The sequence below is a fragment of the Olea europaea genome, unplaced genomic scaffold (genome assembly GCF_002742605.1).
Source record: "Olea europaea var. sylvestris unplaced genomic scaffold, O_europaea_v1 scaffold424, whole genome shotgun sequence".
Classification (NCBI taxonomy): Eukaryota; Viridiplantae; Streptophyta; class Magnoliopsida; order Lamiales; family Oleaceae; genus Olea; species Olea europaea.
Window position 1 is genome coordinate 301,854 of NW_019262241.1, and position 21,003 is coordinate 322,856.

A 21,003-nucleotide genomic window follows, 5' to 3' on the forward strand; every position below is an offset into this window, starting at 1 on the left:
CAAACGCCCCCTTAGGATTTATTTTCTTATCATAAAAATAAATTAATAATTCTTGAATTTAAGCTTGTAATCTTTATTTTTTTTTTATACACAATCCACAAATAATTTAATTTTAAATAGGCTTTCCATATTTTATGGTAAGTTTGGCTTAAGTGAGATCCAATATCACCTATTTATATGGTAAGTTGGCTTGAGATAGATTCGATATTCTTCTATTATTTTAAAAAAAAAAAAAATGGCTTCCATCAAAGAGTTTGGTTTCTGCTTTTTGTTTAATCTTTTCTTTTCTTTTCTTTTCTTTTTCTTTTTCTTCTCTTCTCTTTTCTTTTCTTTTATTCTTTTTTTTAAAAAAAAATTATCCTTTTATTTTGATTTTTTTTTTGTTGTTGAACTTTAATTTTAATTATTTATTATTTTAGTATGGTTGTAATAATAAAATCGAAACTAACATTCTTCTAATTTTTTAGGGATTCAACTTTTAAGGCAAATTAAGAATGGGAAATTTTCATAAAGGTCTCCAAATTTGAAAATGCGCAAAAAATTTTGATTTGCACTTAAAATAGTCAAAAATGTCAACCCTTAGTGACACCCTTTTAGGAGCATTTAATGCTTGATTTGAAAGTTATTAATGTTGTGATGTGATGATTTGTTTTGTATATTATAAATATTAGAGATATGATTATTATATTGGATAGTATGAATTTTGGTAATAAAATTTTTTTTTTAAAAAATTTTAAAAAAAATAACTTTTTACAATTCACAAACCCTAACTTCTTGTCCATCTTCTTCATTTCATCATCAAAAAGATATTGCTATTAGATTCATTATCCATTTTTCAGAGATTAGCTATTAAAAATTATTTATATTTTTATCTTATAGCTTACTGTTTAAAATATTAAATATAACATATTCATATTTATTTGAAATTTTTGAAACTCTTATTCATTGATTTATTTGATTCTTGATATATTTTTGAATGGAAAAGATATCAACTTCCTTTAGAAAATGTAAAGGATTCCATAATTAATGAAGTATTGAGTTGTTCCTTATTTATTTTTGGGAAGATGTTATGATGCTGTAGTTGAGAATTGATTATCACCACTAATATTTTGAATAATTTCTTCCAAGGTACCAAATACATGTTTTCAAGCTTCCCGACAATTTCGGCAGTTCAACTATCGAATTCGACGTTTCGAAACCGTCATATTAGACATCTCAACTGTCAAGCTCGACATTTAGAAATGTCGAGATAAATAATTTAACTATTTGGATTCAACCCTTCATTTCACCTTTTGTCATTGAATGGATTTAAATATTCAAAAGTGTCACTTTCATGCTATTAAATGTCGACACATTGATTGTACAAAGTTCTTACCGTTGCAATATTAACTTTTCAGGTATTAATAATCATTTGATATTCATCGTGCACATGGACAAAAGTTTGTTTATGTGGATGATGAATAGAAGTGGAGAGTGGACAAAACCACTTTCGTTTTAGTTTCGACAAGTATTACCTACGCATTCGTTATGGTAGAGTTGACCATAACCGGACCACGTGTTCCAACCCCATTCTAACACAACTAATGTAAATAGGCTTGATATCTAAAAGTAGTTAAAGTAGTATTTTGAATATTTCCCCGATAGCATTGTACATTCTAAAATTATATTATCATTTTATTATTGTTTGCATATATTAGTCGTGTTTAAGTTCACAATCAAAATAATTATATAGACAAAAATTACATACCATCAGACGAAAGGATTCTATCATTCTCGACAGATGGTTGCAAAGTAGAAAATTTGACTACAAAAAAGTGTGTAAGGGACATGTTGTTCCCGAACACATTCTCAACTTACATTATTATTAGCATTTTATTATCATTTGCAAACATTGCATAACATCCTGACAGTTAAACTATCATCCCGACATGAAATTTTTGTCATTCTCAACAGTTGGTGGCGAGCAAAAAATGTAACTACAAATAAGATGCACAATGATAAGTTGTTGCATAACATTTGGTAAAGACGTTACTATATTTATCCATTGACAAAATTATAATACATAACTTAACAAATTTTCTCGTGCTAATTGAACAATCTAACGAGTATGAGAAACGAGAAATGATAAAATGTGTCACCACATGTGGATGCAACCACTAAATCATGTTTATAACTACATTCTTGGAGGGAAGCAAAATGAGGTCATTGATTACACAAATCAATTCTAATGTAGTATTAACAAATTGGGTCACACTATTTCTTTATTCTTTTTCTCTTCTCCTTGTTGTATGGGGTCCTAGTAGATGTTGTAGGAAATCGAATGTGTGTCGATCATTGCTCTTTGTGTTAACAACATCGTTACTTTCAACGGGTATGGTATCCGCCTCCGTCATGCTACAAGTTGAGGGAACTTTCTCGTTGTTCGGGGATGACACTTTGAGCTTTATGGGTCCTCCATCTATTTGAAAACAACATTTGCAACACTAACCAACATAAGTTCATTATTTCTAGTTTACAAATTACAGAATAAGATGAGAGTATTTAAAATTTTGAATTCCTCATAATTAACACACATAATGTTCGCCTCTTAGTTCTCACTAGGCAATAGACCCTCATGATTATTGGAGCACAGGTGGATGCATCCTCCATTTAATTGAAAACAATAATTACAATACAAATGGACATGAATTCAATATTTCTAGTGTATTTAAAATTTTGAATTTTTCAGATGTTAATACTATACACGCATTTAAGAAATCAAAAAACAAATTATATTGTTCGAGAAATACTGCCTTTAACTTTGAGAATGACAGTTTATATCGAAAGATAACTCATCTGTCGAGAATAACTAAAATGAATTATCGGGAACAACAGTTTGTTGCGTCAGATGGGTTACATAACTGATCTTTCGAGAAGTTCTTGTGTCGAGAATTCATAACTGTACAAACTTCAATTATGACAAATTAAACAATTCGCTTAGAAGATTCTATACACTTGCCTAACCTAGAAAAATATAATAAATAAGGGAGGTTGGAATGGCAAGTATAATACAAAAATCAACTTTCACAAACCAAACAAATTCAAAGAAACGTGAAGTGAAAAATTGGCAGAATGTGAAATATTTTTTTTTTAAAAAATATAAAAAAAATTCATACATAATATCCAGAAAAATTGGAAAAAATCAAAATGCCCAAAAAAAATGGAGAAACCCAAATTACCTATAAATGTACACTCTAAACAAAGCTGAACCCAAAGCAGAGAACAATCTAACTTACGGTCTAGATGTAGGAAACTCAAAATTAATTATGCAATCTAAAAGAAAGACAAAAAAAATGAACATTAATAAAAAACTTGAAACAAAACCTTCAATCAATCTAAAAAAGAACTCATATATTCGAAACATTACCTATGAAATTCTTCTTCCTTCTGTATTGACATAATAAACGAGATCCTAATGCAAGAACATGCACTCCATATAGTTTTCAAAGAATCAAGAGAGCAAACATAGAGAAAAAAAATTTTAAAAAAAAAATAAGAGAGAAATTTTGCTAAGAAACGTAGAGAGATAAAAATGAATGAGTTTATAAGAATCAAGAGAGCAAACATAGAGAAAAAAAATTTAAAAAAAAAATAAGAGAGAAATTTTGCAAAGAAACGTACTAGAGAGATAAAAATGAATGAGTTAAATGTTAATAAATATATATATATATATATTTTGTAAGGATTTTAAAGTAAAATTTTGAGGTGATTGATTGTCACATTTTCTCCTATTTTTGTACAACTTTTGATGTTGTCAACTCAAGGATGTGTAGGGTATTTGAATTTTTAAGAAGGGCAAAAAGTCCAAAATTGACAATCTTGAAAAGACTTTTAAAAAGTGACATTTTTGTAAATGCAAAGTCAAAAGTTGACCATTTTAGTAATTTCCTCATTAAGAATTTTGATATTCGAGATTTTCTTCGTGTAGAGTTTAAATATTCATGATGCAATTACTTTAGGAGTTCAAAAAATATTTGTTTATGAACAGACTCAAAATTTCAAACCTTTTAACACTCATTGAGGACAAGGACGGCTACCTTTCACCATCCAAGGTATTTTTTGGTGAACACCAAGGACCTTCTCCTTTGACTGTTCAACATACATTGTATTGAGGACCAAGGATTGACTTTTTCAATCATCCAAAGTACTTTGTGTTGAGGACCAAGAACCAACTCCTTCGAATGTTCAAGGCACTTTATGTTGGGAATTAAGGATTGACTCCTTCGTTTGTCATAGACACTTTGTGTTAAAGATCGAGAATCAACTCTTTTGACCGTTTAAGACATTTTATGTTGAGGACCAATGACCGACTCTTTTGACTATCCAAACCACTTTGTATTGGGGACCAAAGATCTACTCCTTCAATCGTCTAAGGTACTTTGTGTTAAGAACCAAAGACCTGTTCCTTCAACCATCTAAGGCACTTTGTGTTGAGAAACAAGGACAAGCTCCTTCGAACATCCAAGTCACTTTTTGTTAAGAATTGACTCCTTTGACCATCCAAGGTATTTTTGTTGAGGACCAAGGATCGGTTCCTTCAACTGTCCAAGGCACTTTGTGTTTGGGACCATGGACCAACTCCTTCAATCCTCCCAAGATACATTTTTTTTTAAGAACCAATGACCCAATCCTTCGACCTGATAACCTAAGAATAGCTAACCAAAAGGAGGTGAATTGGTTGTTAAAACCTTTTTCAAAGAATAATCTAAATTTAAGCAAATTTGATAACCAATAAATTAATCACTTAATATTGATTAAATTATGAGAGATGGATAATGGTCATCCAGCTCAAAGGATAAAAAGAAATGGATAATGGTCTATTCGACAGATAACCTCACTTAATTTTGATTAAATTATGAGAGATGATATTTGTGCAAAATAAAGATAATATTATTGTAATTATACTTTACCAGTTTCAATCAAATTTGATTATTATAACGCAAAAGAGTTAACTTTTGTTATATCTAAATTAGCTACGACTATGTAAAGATATGGATTTTTATTAAATAATGTGATGGGTTATTGGAATTCAGAATTCACCTATTTATCTCTATTTCCAATTTTCAAATCATTTAAGTTAGTGTTTTTCAAGTATCCATGACAATCGATAATCCAGTCATGTTTAACCTTCTTTTTCTAGATAAATTAAACATGTTCTAAGCACGACCCGGCCCTATTTCTTGTTTGAATTCATATGCATAAGAGATGCATTAAGTCAAACGATTATTTACCTAGATCACACATAACATGAATGTAATTCCTAACACCTATTGCCTATGAGTCAATTATGCAATGTTCTAACTTATTAGGAGTCTTCCATCAATGCAATAAGTAACTAATTGTCTAAATGATGATCAATCATTCAAACAATGAAATATCTATTTTCACTGTAAATGTTTGTGCCCTATAATGTGTTCATTGTGACCAATTGTTATGTGAATGTGACCAATTATTGTGTGACTACAACTTATATTAATTTAAGACCAACAATATATGTTACAAATTATTTATTAATCATAACATATCAAATTAACTAGTTTCAACTCATTGTAAGGTCACAAAAAATCAAATTATCTTGTCGCAACTTATTTATTGATCATAAATTATCAAATTAATTAATCACAACTTATTTAACAATGAAAAGAACGAATCGTAGGTCAAATTATAAGGTCTAATAATTTATCACAATTTTATTTCTTGATCACAAACATTGAAGCCACATTATAAAATGAATCTCACATACCAGAGTCATTTCAGATGAAGAGTCGTGAAAATCATGATTATGAAGTTGGTGTACTTTCATTTATGACTTAAAAGGCCTGATATTGTACTAATATTTTCCCACTTTCCTCTTCATCTTCATGGAGTTTTTTGGTGCACCAAATTCTTCCTCTGTTCCCTAATTCTGTTCTTCACATTGCACTAAATTAATTACCAATGGATCAACTCAAATCTTAAACCATCCCTTTTAGCAAATGCTCCTAGAAAACAGCTCAAGATTTACAATGGAAAGATTAGTGGAGTTCAACTTCCGCATTTTATGGCTATCTACGATTAGAGCATTGGGCAATCATGACTGTGCACATGATGAACTTCCACATTCTAATTCAAATGGGAATAAGAAGCTAATTTTTATTGCTTGTCCTACAGTTAATAGAAACGATATTGACTTCTGTCAAAGCAATAATAGAAACTAAAAAACAATACACAGCCATGGCTGTGGTGGCGTCGCCACATATTGAATTTAACAGGTGAGTCGGTAATCAGAAATTAATACTGCTCACGGTCCATACCTATTTACCTATTGGATGGCTTTGAATCTTGGCCAATTCAAACCTTTTATTGGTCCAACTAAAGCCTAACATATCCTATATATATATTGCTTTTGACCTAGCCATTTTGTGTGCAATTTGTGTAAGAAAAAGAAAGAATAAGGTGTGCATTATGAGAGAAATCAACAGCCCTTTGTTGCCAAAAACTAATGGCTTCTCCTTTGATTTTGTTCTCTTCTTTAGCCTTGTTTCCTTGTTTTTCTTCTTCCCTTTGTGGTTCCAAATCAACACCGTTATCTTGTCCTTTTTGGGTGAGATTGAGAATGTTGTGGGTCGAAACCAAGGGCGAATCCAGCATGAACATTCAGCTAGGGCGGAGGTTAACTTTGACCATTGGCTATCGACAATCAACGATTGTAAAAGTCCGATCCGACCGGCGGCCGGTCGTTTATTAAAATTTGATTAAATAATATTATAAATTAGTCAACACACACACACACAAACACACACACACACACACACACACACACACATATATATATATATATATATATATATATATATATGAAAATATACAATACAATTTCAACCTTACTCTGTATTCGTAAACTTAAACAACTGAATTTTACGAGGTCTCATATTTTGAAAGCGTTGCGATAATGTAAACTTTTTCATTGTTTATGATGTTCCCTAAACAATTGCCAATTAATCAAATCTAAACCAATTGAGTCACTGCATTTGCATAATCACATAATAAATTTTCCAATCAATCAGATCATTCAAACTAAAGAGCACGCAATGAAACTACCAACAACTAACCCAAAACTGGAAAATTAAATTATTAATCTACTGTCCACTTTATGAAACAAGAACACCTGGATTTGCTATTTCCAACCCCTTGTGCAGGAGATAAAGATGCCATAGCTTGATTTGCTGATGCCTTTTCCTTTCCACTGAATTTGTGGCCTGGAAGATAGCCATGAACTTTGTAACATTTGTCCACTTGATGGCCAGGAATCTGACAGTGGGCACAAATTGGTCTGTCTGGGTTTGCCTTGAAGCATCTATCAAGTGAGTGTCCTCCAATTTTACAAAAAGTGCAGTAGTATCTATCTTTCTTCTGCGAATAAGTGTTTTGCCTTCCCTTTTCTTTGAAATTTCCCTTTGCAAGAAGAGTCATAGATTCATGTAAGTATCCTTCAGTTGATATCTCCCTTCTTTTCTCTTCCTGTTGTATTATCGAGTAAACTTCATTTAAACTGGGAAATGGTTTGATCAACAGGATTTGTGCCTTAATTCCTTTATATGAATCACTCAAACCCATTAAAAATTTCATTACCCAGTCCCTTTGTTGATTTTGAATGACTGTCTTCAAACCTCCACAATTATAGTTAGGTACAGCTTCATAGTTCATGAGTTTATCTAGAAGTGTTTTGAATTTGGAGAAATAAACACTTATAGGATCTTGGTTTTGCAACAGCATACTTATGGCTTGTTTGATTTCAAAGATTCGAGGTGCATTTTGTTGAGCAAAACGTTGCTCCAGCTCAATCCATAGTTGATGCGCCGTTTCAGCATATGTGGTACTACATTTGATGTCAACTGCCATTGTGTTCTGTATCCAGGTAATAACTATGTCATTACAACGCAACCAGTATTCCATGAGTAGGTTATTCGGGTTTGCTGGTTCAGTTAAGCATCCATCAATGAATCCCAATCTATTTTTGATTCTCAATGTTCTTTTCATTGATCTCGCCCGTGAATGATAATTGTTAGCATCCAAGGTGTGAGTTACGAGCAAGGCTCCAGTATTGTCATTGCTTCCAATGAAATATGGGCTATTAGGCTGAGTAGGATCAAGGTTTATAGAGTTTGATGAATTGCCAGATTGATTAGCATTTGGATTTTGGCTTTGATTTTGGTTTTGATCAGTATTTGTATCTCCAGCACTTGAATCTTCTAAGGCTGGCTTTGATACCATTTTAGAAATGAGTTTATAACAAAGAAAATTAGTTGAACGATTGGGGCAGAAATGAAGTAAATCATTGTATTGATTTTTCTGCTTGCAAAATTATACATACATACACAAAAATAGGCTATTCTAGAAGGAATAATTTACAAACACGTTCTCTCAACAAATTCCCTAACTAACACAAAAATTCATCTTCCTTCTTCTAGAGAATTCTCATTCTGTTATTGCAAGCTGGCTGTCAGTTGTTCAATTGTTGATTGTACTACTGATTCTTCAACCAGATCCTTCATGTCTTTCCAATTCAGCTGCTTTGTCAGCAGCCTTGTCAACTTCCAATACATGATGAAGAAGGAATTTAGAAAAGGTGATGAAATAAAGGTTCTTGGCAGAGGATCTTTCCTCTTTATTTTTATTTTTATTTTTATTTTTATTTTATTTATTTAATTATTTTTTTGGCTAGGAACAAAAATGCTCTCTTACCATGACAATTTTAGTTTAAGTAAATAGTATTCGTCTGTGTAATTACGAGGATATATATACACAATGATGTAACTAATCAAGGCTGTGATTGGAAACTAAACTAATATACAAGATTATGGCAACTCAAGCATAGGTCAAAAATAAAAATATCAAGCGTAACATGGGGACTAATTACAATCGAACATGGAATTATTGTTTGACAATATATGATGGATTATTTTCTTTCATCAATGAGGTGCATCAAAATAACATTTACGTCATTATCCATTGCAATTTTTTAGGCAAAATCACATGAAGTTTGTCGTAGCAACAATTCATTCTGTACTCCTTTTTTATTCTTAATTTATTGAAGAAATTTGTTGTAATTAAAAAATTAGACCCAAAATTTATTTTTGCTTATTGTATCGGTTCATTTTGTGCTCGTGGATAAAAAATTCGAAGGGCTACCATGCTTGTTTTTCTATTTCAAGTGATTCGTTGAATTCTATGACTGAATTTACAGATCTTCAATCAAAAAACTCTATTCAAATTCGTTAGCCTGACGATGGAAATAGGGGTATCCAACAGATTTACTTATATCATGTTAACATCGGTGCTTTTTCCTGTTCGGCAAATCATCAATGACCAGATTTATTTATATCATGTTCTTGTATCTAAAAAGAAATGAAAAATAAAATCTTAGAAAGTTTGATATGGTATGGGCTGCTAAATATCTCTGCATGTGCACACTTTATTCTATATTCTTGGCCTCAAAGTGATTTTGTTTTCTTGGACTCCAGTTTCTGATGAATCCCTTTCGAAGTTTGATGCCTCTAAACTCCACTTGCTCCTGCATTCCACGTTTGACATAGCTGAATTCTGAAGCACAAGTCAGTCGATACTCAATAAATTTCATCAAGCCAAAGTCTCTCTCTGTCTATCACTCTGTGTTTGTATAGAACAAATAAACAAATAAATAAATATGTGCATGTTTGTTGATAGATACATGAACAGAAACATGCACACATTTATGTATGGAATGCTTAATACAACTAAACTGTACAATGTATATCTTAACTTTTTTCTTCATTTAGAGTATCCAGTATTCTAAAAGGCATAATGCGTGGTGATGCGTTGATGCCAAGCTAAGGGCAATGTAAGATTAGGCGAGGCAAATGCGTTAAAAAGTGTTTTCTTATTTTAATATTATTTTAAATTTTTAATCAATAAAAAAACTATTTAATAATTACAAATTATTTAAAAATTATAAGTTTTAACTTAAAAGAATTGTAAAAAAAAAAAAAAGAAAAAACCTAATAAGGCGTGCATAACCCCGCCTAGGCGCGCATTGGCGCCTTAAGCTCGCCCCGCGTCCGTTGACCGCCAATAAGTGCTTGGCGCCTTAGGCTTGCCTTGCACCAATGCGCACATTGGCGTATGCATTGGCACGCTATTTAGAACACTGATAATATCTAGTTCAATCCATCTTCCTAACAAAATTGTGTTGGAATCTGGTTTTAGAATTGAATTTTGGTTAAATACAAACTTGAAAAGTGATTTTGTGTCAATTTTGACCACATATTCGAACTTGATACGATTTACGAAACTAAATATACTAACTTATTCTACTCATAGAATAGATTGTCGTAGTATATTTGGAATCTAAAAACTAATTTCAGATGAATGAGAAATTGTGGTCCAAATTTTGAAGGAAGAACCGGAATTCAGCATGTGAGGCCACTGCTCGAGCGGTAGACCAGCACCAGGCAAGCAATAGATCACCGCATTGCGCCACGCACTGATGCGGGGCAAATTCATCTTAAGAAAAGAGTGTTTCACTTGCCTCGACCAATCTTACACTTGTATCTCCATTTTCTTGTCGCTAATTTATTTATATTGTATTTGATTTCAGAAATGCGTTCTTTCTGTTATATGAAAGGTTCTAAATTGAAGAAGGAAATGTCTTTCATTGACGTATGGAAAGACACGAATTTGTCTACTTGTATAGACTTGATTTCGCCCTCATTTGGCCCCCATTCTCTTTCTATATTTTTTTCTTTCTTTTATTTTCAACAACACAATCTTCTATAAAATAATATTACAAGTAAATCGAAAACTAACAACACAATCTTCCATAAAATAATATTATACGTAAATCGAAAACTTTTTATTCTTTTTCAATCACACATTTTTCAAAAAAAAAAAAAAAAAAAAAAAAGGAGAATGGGGGCTTCTCAATTCTATATTCAATTTCATGTTTGTATTGAAAATATGTTTAAGGGTGTAAAATCCCCAACAAATTGCAAATATATCATGTAGTTTCTGAGAAATATTTACATATACAAGGTAGGATAATAAGATTTCCTGGAACACCGATGTAAGAATGTTTTTACAAGGAATTAGGAATATTATACCTGTTGATCAGGGTAAACTTAATTGGAATCATGAAAGGCTTCTGGAGAAGTTCTTGAATTCATGTTCGTGACAGATCCTTGGTGCATACTAGAATAACTATGAATCAAATAGTCCATGTCTGGAAAATTAAAGAAACCGTAGATGAAAATATAGGGTTTGATGAAGGACTTGAGCAAGTTCTGACATTACTTGGACCAGATTCATGATAGAGCTAGTGAGAATTCTTGATAGGTGCCATAGTTGTAGTTTCATGTCCAACATAATTGGAAATTTCCTTTTCAAAATGGCTTTTAGAGCCTTCGCTGGCTTTCTCCTGGGGAAGTATAAAACTGTTTTTCATTAGACGAGGCATTGAACCGAATCTTCTGGGCTTGTTTTGGCCTGAAGGATCTGTGTATAAAGATGCCGCAGGAACATTGTTTTTTTGATATTTTTGCCCTTCAGGAAGTTGCCAATTGTTATTCCTGCATTTCTGTATAAAAATATAAAATACAATTAAAAAAAACAAAGAATAAATTAGAAACTACAAGATAATTAAACTAGTAAACGAAAATCGAAAAACAAATAATGGATATTGGCACAATCCTTTCTTCATTAATCACGTCCATCATTCCAAGCATGTATGGAAAACAAACCTGAAGATGGCTTGCTACTTGCACTCTTGATAGGCCAGGCACTTTCATCAGCTTCAAGATCTCTTTAGGGAAACACACTATATTTTCAAACACAAAACATATACATATATCTTGCGTTACAATAGGGTATATATATTTTTGGGCCCACACTCAAAACACAATATACATAGAGATATATTAGTGTCATTATGCAATTATTAAGGGAACAAAACATACTTCCTTCACCAAGCTGCCCCACAGCGTCCATAAATTTTCCATGAAGTTCTTGAGTCCACTCAGTATGTACTAATTTTCTCTTAACCTTATTGTTGATTATTTGATATTCTGGTTCTGATATTTTCTTCTTTCCTTCATGGATTTTGTCCTTCATGTTGCCACTTCCAATGATATTGTGTTCGTCCTCAATTTCTCCTCTAAATTCAATCCCTCTCATGTTATTGTTTTCTTCAATCGTTCCCATTCGCCTTTCTTTTTCTTTATAAATGCCCTTTTTCTCTCTCGCCACATGCTGCCAAAGGTACTTTAACATTTCCAATGTAACTGGTTTCTCAATACAGAGGAGAGCTCCAATTGCCAGAGCTTCCATTGCAAGGAATGCATTGTCTTCAACAGACATCACTGAATTAAAATCAATGTTTGCAAGGAAAATAAGTATATGAATTTAGATGACTGACTAGAAAATTTAAATCTTGTTGCGAATTCAAAATTATTAAACATGAGACCTTCTTTTTCTTTTTTTTCTTTTTTCTTTTTTTTTTTTTTTTTTTTTTTGTTTTGGAGAAGTTAGTAAACCCATCTTTCCTCCAACAGGGAAATAAATAGGCAAGAATATTAATAAGGATCGAGAAATATATATTTACGAATCACTGGTATGTCCATGTTGACTGCTTGTTGTAGAAGCTTATATCCATGCATGTCGGGTGAGTTTATATTTGCCATCACAAGATTGAAATTTGATTTTCCACTTGAAAGCATTGATAAAGCAGTCGAAGCAAGTTCAACATATGTAACTGTGACATTCATTTAGGACAACTAATTAGTAACAAGGAAAATAATGACAGCACAAAAACATACAACATATTAGTAAAGGCAAGTTACTTGGCTAAAGGAAATAAAATGAAAACAGAAGGCCTTTTAATTATGAATAAGGAAAAATTAAGTGAAAATAATAATAATAATAATAGTAAAGGATGAAAGAAAACTTTAGCTTTTCTGTGAAAAGTTTTCTGTGAAATAACTTTTCTTCATTTTATAAATCAACACATCCATTTCTCAAAAACGTCTGAAAATTCTTGATAATTCTTTTATCTCATTGACTAGAATGAAGCAGTTAATTTCAGTGGGAAAAAAAATGAATTATCTTGCATGAGAACTGCGACGAAAAAAATATATATATCAAATGATATATGTTCGTCCAAAATTAATTGGTTGGACAAGAAAAGGGGTAACCTTAAATAAACTAGCAACCTTATTAATATAAGTTGTATCAGGTTTTGATGTACAACAATAAATAAATAAATTTACGGCTATAATACCATAATAGCGTGGGTAACTTGCATTCAATAAATATTCAAACATCGTCATAACAAAATATTGCATAGAAATTTAATATATTATCTAAGCATGGTTGGATGCTGATCCACTGTATCAATGGAACGAGTCTAATGACAGTTGAGAACAAAAGAAAAATCAAGTCTCCGTATGAATATCAAATATTCAACAAACTATTTTTCGAATTAAGTATACAAAACAACTATAAATGAAATTCCAAATAAAGAAAAAAGAAATTTTAACAACAAAAGTATAGTCTCTTGTATGATTTATTGCTAAAACTCTGGTCACTGTAAATTATTCAAACCATATTTATGCAATGAAATTGAATCAAAAGAGAAATTTAAGAAGACTTTGAAAAATTTTCTTGATCTTTTATTTTATGAACGATGAGTTAATTTTTTATTTGTCTACCTTTATATGAGCATAGCTCTAACATCTCTGCTGTAGAAATCAGAAAATCAGAATCATGATCCACTAGCAGCACATGAACCTCATCCATCACTTTATTGTAAGAAATCAATGAAGTGTTTCCACCATCATTTGGCCAAAACCCTCCTATTTCCAACATGATGTCTGAATTCACTATTCTATTAATATGTTGGAAATTAAATCACAACCAAGAGAATCGAATGAAGAGATGATTGTTAAAAGAGAAGAGTATTGAAGAGTGTGACACAAGAGTAGGGTAAGCAAGAATGCAGAGACAGCTATATTATAGGTGTTTTGGTAACAAAGTGTACTACTTTTTGACAAAATAATAATAATAATAATAATAAATTTCAAAGCTGGTGAATAGTTAAATTTCTTTTGTAACGTTTAAAGAAAACCTTGTAGCGTTATAGATTTGTATGTGAATGAATGGTTAAACTCCAAATGTTAAATGGTCTCAATGCCTGTTGACCACTTGCAAGACCACATATTTAATGATAATTAGGAAGTTAAATGCTTTTCTCAATGCGTTGAGTACATTTTTTTCTTATTTTGGCATGACAAACATATTACATCACCATAGGCTTTTATTCGTACAAGGAATGAACTCTTCAAAAGTCAAATTCGTATGCATAAGAGTATAAATACATATTTTTCGAGTTATACTTTCGAGAAAATGTGAAATTGTCTCGTAGAAACTTATTAATTAGTGTCAACTCACTATACACTCTTTCTTTGCTTCTCTTTCCCATTTATAATACATTATATTATCATTATTTGTAATTTCATTTTAACAAGTAATATAACTGGAGTTATTTTAATCTTGCCTTGCAAGAGATTTTTATTCAAACTGCATTGATGATATTTAATATTTACCAATCTCGGTTTTGACCCAATCACATAATTAATATTGGGTTACAACCATGCATGTCTTATTTCCTTTGATACTTCTAACTTAGTGAACAAGATTGTTGTCATTAAGAATTTTGCATAGAAATTTATTTACATTTCATCAATTGTGTTTTTACTTATCATATCTGGATATGGATAAGAAAATTAAATGGTTACCAAACTTGTGTATCAATTATTAGGTGATATAAAGCATGTTTTGCCATCAAGTTGTAATTTATAATTACCAGGTCCCACAAAAATGTGTGGACAAAGAAAACGCCAATTGTGGAACATATATTAATATTTGGGGTTCCATCTTAAAAGATCAAACTTGTTAAGAGGAACAATCCAAAACTTTATAAGTTGGTCTATATTTTCATCTTTATTCAATGTGGAATTTTATCTCTTAACATGCTCCCTCAAGATGGAGGCTCGTTTTAAACAAACCAATCTTGAAATTCGTATGCTCATTTTTTGAGGCTTAATCGGATTAAATCGTTCGTTGGAGTTTAATGGATTCTAATACCATGTTAAAACTTTGAGTTCCATCTTAAAATGTCAACTTTGTTAAGAGGAATAGTCGAAGACCTTAAAAGTTATTCTATGTTTTCATCTCTATTCGATTTGGGATTTTATCCCTTAACATATACTCTGTAAACTGCAAACACAGAGAACCTCAAATTCAGTAAGGAATATATCAAATAGAGAAAATCAAATCACTTAATTCGAGGATAGATAATTGGCACATTTGCATAGGAAGCACTGGTCAGGTTGTAGGTCTTCAAACTGCCCAAGAAGTTTGAAAAGGACTCCAAGAAGCATATACTCAGGATTCCCAAGAAAGGGAATTTACCTTGCGCCAACAACTGGGTTATGCGAAGAAGGATGCTACAATTTCCTTAATAGAGCATCTTCGCTATTTCAAAAAATTATACGCCAGCGTAGCGGGAATTGGTCACCCAGTTCAAGATCGAGAGAAGGTGTATTATCTTCTCATGAGTCTAGGTCCACGATATGTGACCTTTACAACCACAATGCTGAAACCTCCAATGCCTGCTTATTCAGAGCTTATCTCCTTACTTCAAGGCTATGAATAACCTGTTCATTGGCATGAACCTCAACACCTTGCTTTTTATAGTCAATGCCAAAGAAACCAATATGGTAATAATAATAATCGTTCCTTAGAAAATGATTTTACCTCCAAAGGTCTGGGATTTCAACCTACCTCACAGAATGGACAACTGACAGAATGGACAACTGATATAGGTACTTCAAACCACATGACAGGTAATTCTAATCTTTTATTCAACTTGCCCTCATATCTAGGAACTGATTCAGTTATAGCTGGTAATGGAGACGCTCTTTCCATTAACGCTATTGGTGACACACTAGTCCAAAAATGGAAAAGAAAATCTGATATTGAGTGATTTTTGTTAGTTCCATCGTTAGCTCATGTTATATGTTAGTCATCTTACTGACCAGTTTTCCCTCAATTGTGAATTTGCTAATGCAAACTTCTATGTTAAGGAGTTAAAAACAGGTTGTATACTGATGACAGGACATCGCAAGTGTGATCTGTACGTTTTATCACTTCCTCATGAAATGCATTTCTCAAACAGATTATTTGACACTACATAGGAGGTATGACACCTTAGGCTTGGACATCCACAAGAATACATATAGTATTTTAAGGTCTAAGCGATTTAATAAGTACATTTTCATACACTTATTGGGCCACAAAATATAACTAATTGTTGATCAAAGCATTTGAATTATGACTTAATTCTATATCATTTCGTTTTGTAGGACTATATTGACGGAATTTAAAAGACAAGATGCGAAAAAGGACCAAAATGAAAGAAAACAAAAGTTTAGGGACAAAAGTGTAAATCGTAAGAAAAAAGCGAGATTAATCAAAAGTTCTGGTACAAATAAAAGGACTATTCTGTGTTAGAGTTGCCAATTAGGCAAATTAAGTAAATTTCCTTTTTCTCAATTGTTGGGCAAATTGTTGTCAAACTACCTCCACAGGCTATGTTGTAACTCAATTATATTCTCAATTGACATCGACCAAGTGATTGAACGATAAATCGACATGACAATTGAAATGACCCGACCCAAAAGCTAATGAGCCATTTGTAGCAACCTAATTTAATTAGTGGACGGCCAATGAAAGGTAAATCACTTGGTAGCCCATTTATCATGTCTTGAGCCTTTTGACCCATTACTATGCCCTAATTGCTACTTACCTTAAATTCCCATTTTACTTAGTTTTATGGGTCTTCTTCCTTGGTCTTTCTGTGCGTGAAAACGGCTAACCCTCTCGAGTCCTCTCTATTTGCTTTTTGTTCACTCACCTCGCTGCCTTCGTGGTTACTATCTTTGTGATTTTGTCTTCTGTTTTGGCCTCCTAAGCGGGTAAATTTCGACAACCGTAAGTTGTATGGGTTTGGCTTTTCTCAGTATGCAAAATCGAAGGAAGCAAGTGGGGCGATCCCAGTGGACAGAGGTTGGATGATTGTTGATTGAAAAGGAGAAACTAAGCCCGAAAAATCATCTTGGTGATCCATTGCTCAGCACAACATCAATCTAAGTCTGCTAGTTTTGAATTGTTTGGAAAAATCCATTCTGATCTATGGGGTCCAGCACCAGTTTCATCTATTGGTAATTTTCAATATTATGCTTGTATTGTTGATGGTTATTCAAAATAATGCTGGTTTATTCCCTTACACCTCAAATCTTTATTGTGTTTGAGAGCTACCTGCAAAGGCAATTTGACCAAAAAAAAAATTAAAATCTTTCAGTCAGATGGAGTAATGCCATATTGACTATGCATTTTAAGAATGAAGGAATAGTTTATCAGATCTCCTGTCCATATACTTAGCAACAAAATGGATTAGTTGAACAGTAAGATCATTTGATAAGAGAACTTGGGATGAGCATGCTATTTCACAGTGGTCTTCCTAAACAATTTTGGGTGGAAGCCTTTCATAGTGCATTTTTTTTTTTTTGAAGAACAGATTACCATCTTCAGCTATTACGTTTGATACTCATTATTATAAAATTCATAAACAACATCCAGATTATTCTTGTTTACAAGTTTTTGGCTCATGCTATTTGAAATGGTTGTGGAACAATACCCTTCTATCTGCCTGATGGCGTTCGACGTTCCGACTACTCCGTCAAGTGTGTGTGACCTGAAAAACGAAGGCAGGGCTTCCTCCCCCGTTTTACCTCCGGTGTGAGAATTAGTTTATAGACTTGAAAAAAATGCAATTGGAATTCAATTGGCTAAAGAGAAAGAGAGAGAGAGATCCCTTTACCTGTGTCACATCCAAGAGTATTTATAGATATTGGGAGCTGGATAACCACTGGGCGGTTGTGGTGCCACGTGTCCCACGTTGGCATTCACACTACCCCCACACTCTGAGTGGGGGGTCTTTAACTTCCCGCCTAGAGGTTGTACCTCTATTAATCGCCATGGAACCTAGTCAATTCACTAGAAGTTTTATGGCTAAGTGTTTGGATAGGCAATTCCATGTTGTTGAAGACTTCGTGTAAAGGTAGAGTGACCTCTAGGGGTAGTGGTAGAGCGCCCCTGGGTAGGAATGGCAATTGGGTTCGTCGGCTCGGGCTCGACTTGGGAAAAGCCTGAGCCGGCCCTTGAGCTCGCGAGCTTTTAAAAAAAATTCATTGAGGCTGCCTTAAAAGGCAGCAAAACTACTGCCTTAAAAAAAATGAGCCTACTCGGCCCGGAAAAAGCCCGAGCAAAAGTTCGGGCCGAGCTTTTTTTTTTGGCCGAGCACTCGAGCCCGTAAAAAAGCTCGGTCATTTTAACCTGGCCGAGCCTGAGCCGAAACTTTAGGCTCGCGAGCCGACTTGGTCCGTCTCGTTTACATCCTTACCCCTGAGGGTTGTGGTAGAGTGCACCCTGGGGGTTGTGGTAGAGCGCCCCTGGGGAGGGGTCGACGGCCTCGCATAGTGGTAGAGTGCCCTCTGAGAGTAGTGGTAGAGCGCCCCTGAGGGTCAATGGCCGTGGATGGTGGTCGAGCACCACTTGGGGATAGTGGTAGAGCACCCCTTAAGGATCGATGGCCTTGCATCGAAGTACAGCGATCCATCTTGTTTGTCATTGAGGGTGGCTTCCTCTACCAACCTATATCATTAGCCACCCTATCCCTTGTCGATGTTTTCGACGAGGGGTAGCAATTTTCTTTATCTGGGTTGGTTTGAAAATTTTTCTTTTTTTTAAAATGATAAATGAGTAGTTCGTATTAGCAAGTCGAGCAATGCAATCGAAATCAGGTAACAATTTTACTGTACACATGGCACCCCATCAATGGTCCTAATGTTGGAGGGAATTTTCTCCCCAAAAAGTTTGAATTCTTGTGTCTATAAAATGGGGCGATTTTTACTTCAAAGAATCACTTTCATTTTCTCTCAACATCCTGGCTTTCTCCCTTCTAAGGTAATTTTCTTTCCTTTTTAATCCCAAGTCTTGCTTTGAATTTCTCTTCATCTTTTTTTGTTGTCATGTATAAGACTATTCTTTCTTCTCCTTCCAATGAGAATAGTGATGGAGGTGTGGTGACTCGACCGGACCTTCATCGGAGGGTACCGGAAAGGGTCCGACCAGCCCACGGGGGGCCGACCGGTGACCAGTGGGGCTGGTCGACCGATCGGCCCCATTGGTCGACTTTTGTCGACAAGCCCCTTGGCTGGTCGATCGACAGCCAGCCTTCTGTCTGGCTGTCATCCGACCTCTTCTGAACTCCGTGGCCCATCCGGTCTCTCGACTTGACTCAATAGTGATTTGCCCCCTTCGTCCGATAGATCTCTTTATGACATTGATAGTGAAACCCATTCAATCGATTCTCAGGCGTTTGTCCCAAAATCCCCAAAGAGGCATATTAGTTCTACCAAATTTCCAAACAAAAATTTAGAAATTGGGCGAGACCCGGCTGGTAAGGTTGTCCCCCTAGATATCACAAAAAGTTATAGTATCTACAATTCACCACTTAAGTTGGAAAAATGTCTAGGTAAGTATGACCAAGTTGATGATTATGTCTATAGAGCCCCCGGTCCTAAAGAAAGACTCCCCGGGTCCGATCCCCGCGAGGTAGCCGTGTACAAGGACGTTATGAACGGGGGTTTTCGGTTCTCCATTCATCCCTTTTTTGTGTTGATTTTCAATAAGTTCCACCTTACTCCTAGTAAAATTAATCCCAACGCGTGGAGAAAGGCGTTATATTTCCTATATGTTTGTCTAAAAAGGAAAATATCACTTTCCATAGACCTTTTCAGGTGTGTCTTCGAAATGCATGAGCTAGTTCAGGGTAATGCATTCGTCTATTTTACCACCAGGGTTCCTTTGCAATTTCATAAATTTAGAAATTTGAATAGCGGATGGAAGTCTCGGTTCTTCTTCATCCAGCCTTCAGCAGATCGGTTCTCTTTTAACACCAATTGGCGACACCCCCAAATTTATCTCTTCAATAGCCAAGTAGAAATTATCCCCTTTCTAAAAGCTCAAATCCAAGAGTTGGTTGATGTATCGCCTCTCGCACCTGACTTAGGATCAGTCTTGACCATGAAAAACATGTTGATAGTGGGGATGAGTCGTCCTACTGGTAGGTTGTTTTCTTCGTTTTTTTTTTTTTTGTTTCATGCACACACGTTCACTTATTATTTTTTGCTTTTAGTTTTTCGAGACTGATGAGTTTTGATGTGTGCATACAGATATGGACTTTAATCTTGATGAGGTATTGAAGACCCTGCCAGAAAACGATGAAAGCCCTGCTCCTGTTGATGGTAATCTTTTGTGTTCACCTCCTTTTTTTTATCCTCATGCTCTTCTTGATATGACTCAGGAGTTGAGCCCGACGAAGGCAAGTGCGAGACGAGACCCATTGATAGTCGATGGCAGACTAATGACGCGATCAAGGGCAAAGCAAGTAAAACAAGCGATAAGATTGCTCGTTCAAGAAACCATTAATGGAACCATGTCTCAAAATGGAGCAACTTTCATGTTCGGGTCGAAGGCCGGATCAACTTGGATCAATTTGTTATCAAGCGACGAAAGCGGAGGCTGAAGACAACACCATGTAGCCACATAGGCAAAACCACATGCGGCCGCATACATGCATACCGAAAACCAAAAGTGAAATTTGAGATGAACCATGTGACCGTATGGATTTACACCATGCGGCCGCACAAGCAAAAAAAATTGGCGAATTTTCTATTTTTGGCCGAATTTCCTTGTTTCAATAGAATTCTTATGGAATCAAATTATTACCATAATTTGATGGTTTTGGACGTTTTTATTCATTAGTATAAA

General features: G+C 34.0%; 2 protein-coding genes across 2 annotated transcripts; both read right to left on the minus strand.

The window, feature by feature from the left end:
* Positions 1-7,152: 7,152 nt before the first annotated feature.
* Positions 7,153-8,292, minus strand: LOC111387759. Its single transcript, XM_023012342.1, has one exon. The coding sequence runs from the start codon at positions 8,290-8,292 to the stop codon at positions 7,153-7,155; it is 1,140 nt and encodes a 379-aa protein (XP_022868110.1).
* A 3,076-nt stretch (positions 8,293-11,368) lies between these two features.
* LOC111387760 (two-component response regulator ARR2-like) lies at positions 11,369-13,845 on the minus strand. The gene is made up of 5 exons (XM_023012343.1): positions 13,758-13,845; positions 12,653-12,802; positions 12,009-12,410; positions 11,793-11,869; positions 11,369-11,629 (listed from the first exon to the last, which is right to left on the minus strand). Exons 1-5 carry the CDS (start codon positions 13,843-13,845, stop codon positions 11,369-11,371), a joined length of 978 nt encoding a protein of 325 aa, XP_022868111.1.
* Between the last annotated feature and the right edge of the window lie 7,158 nt (positions 13,846-21,003).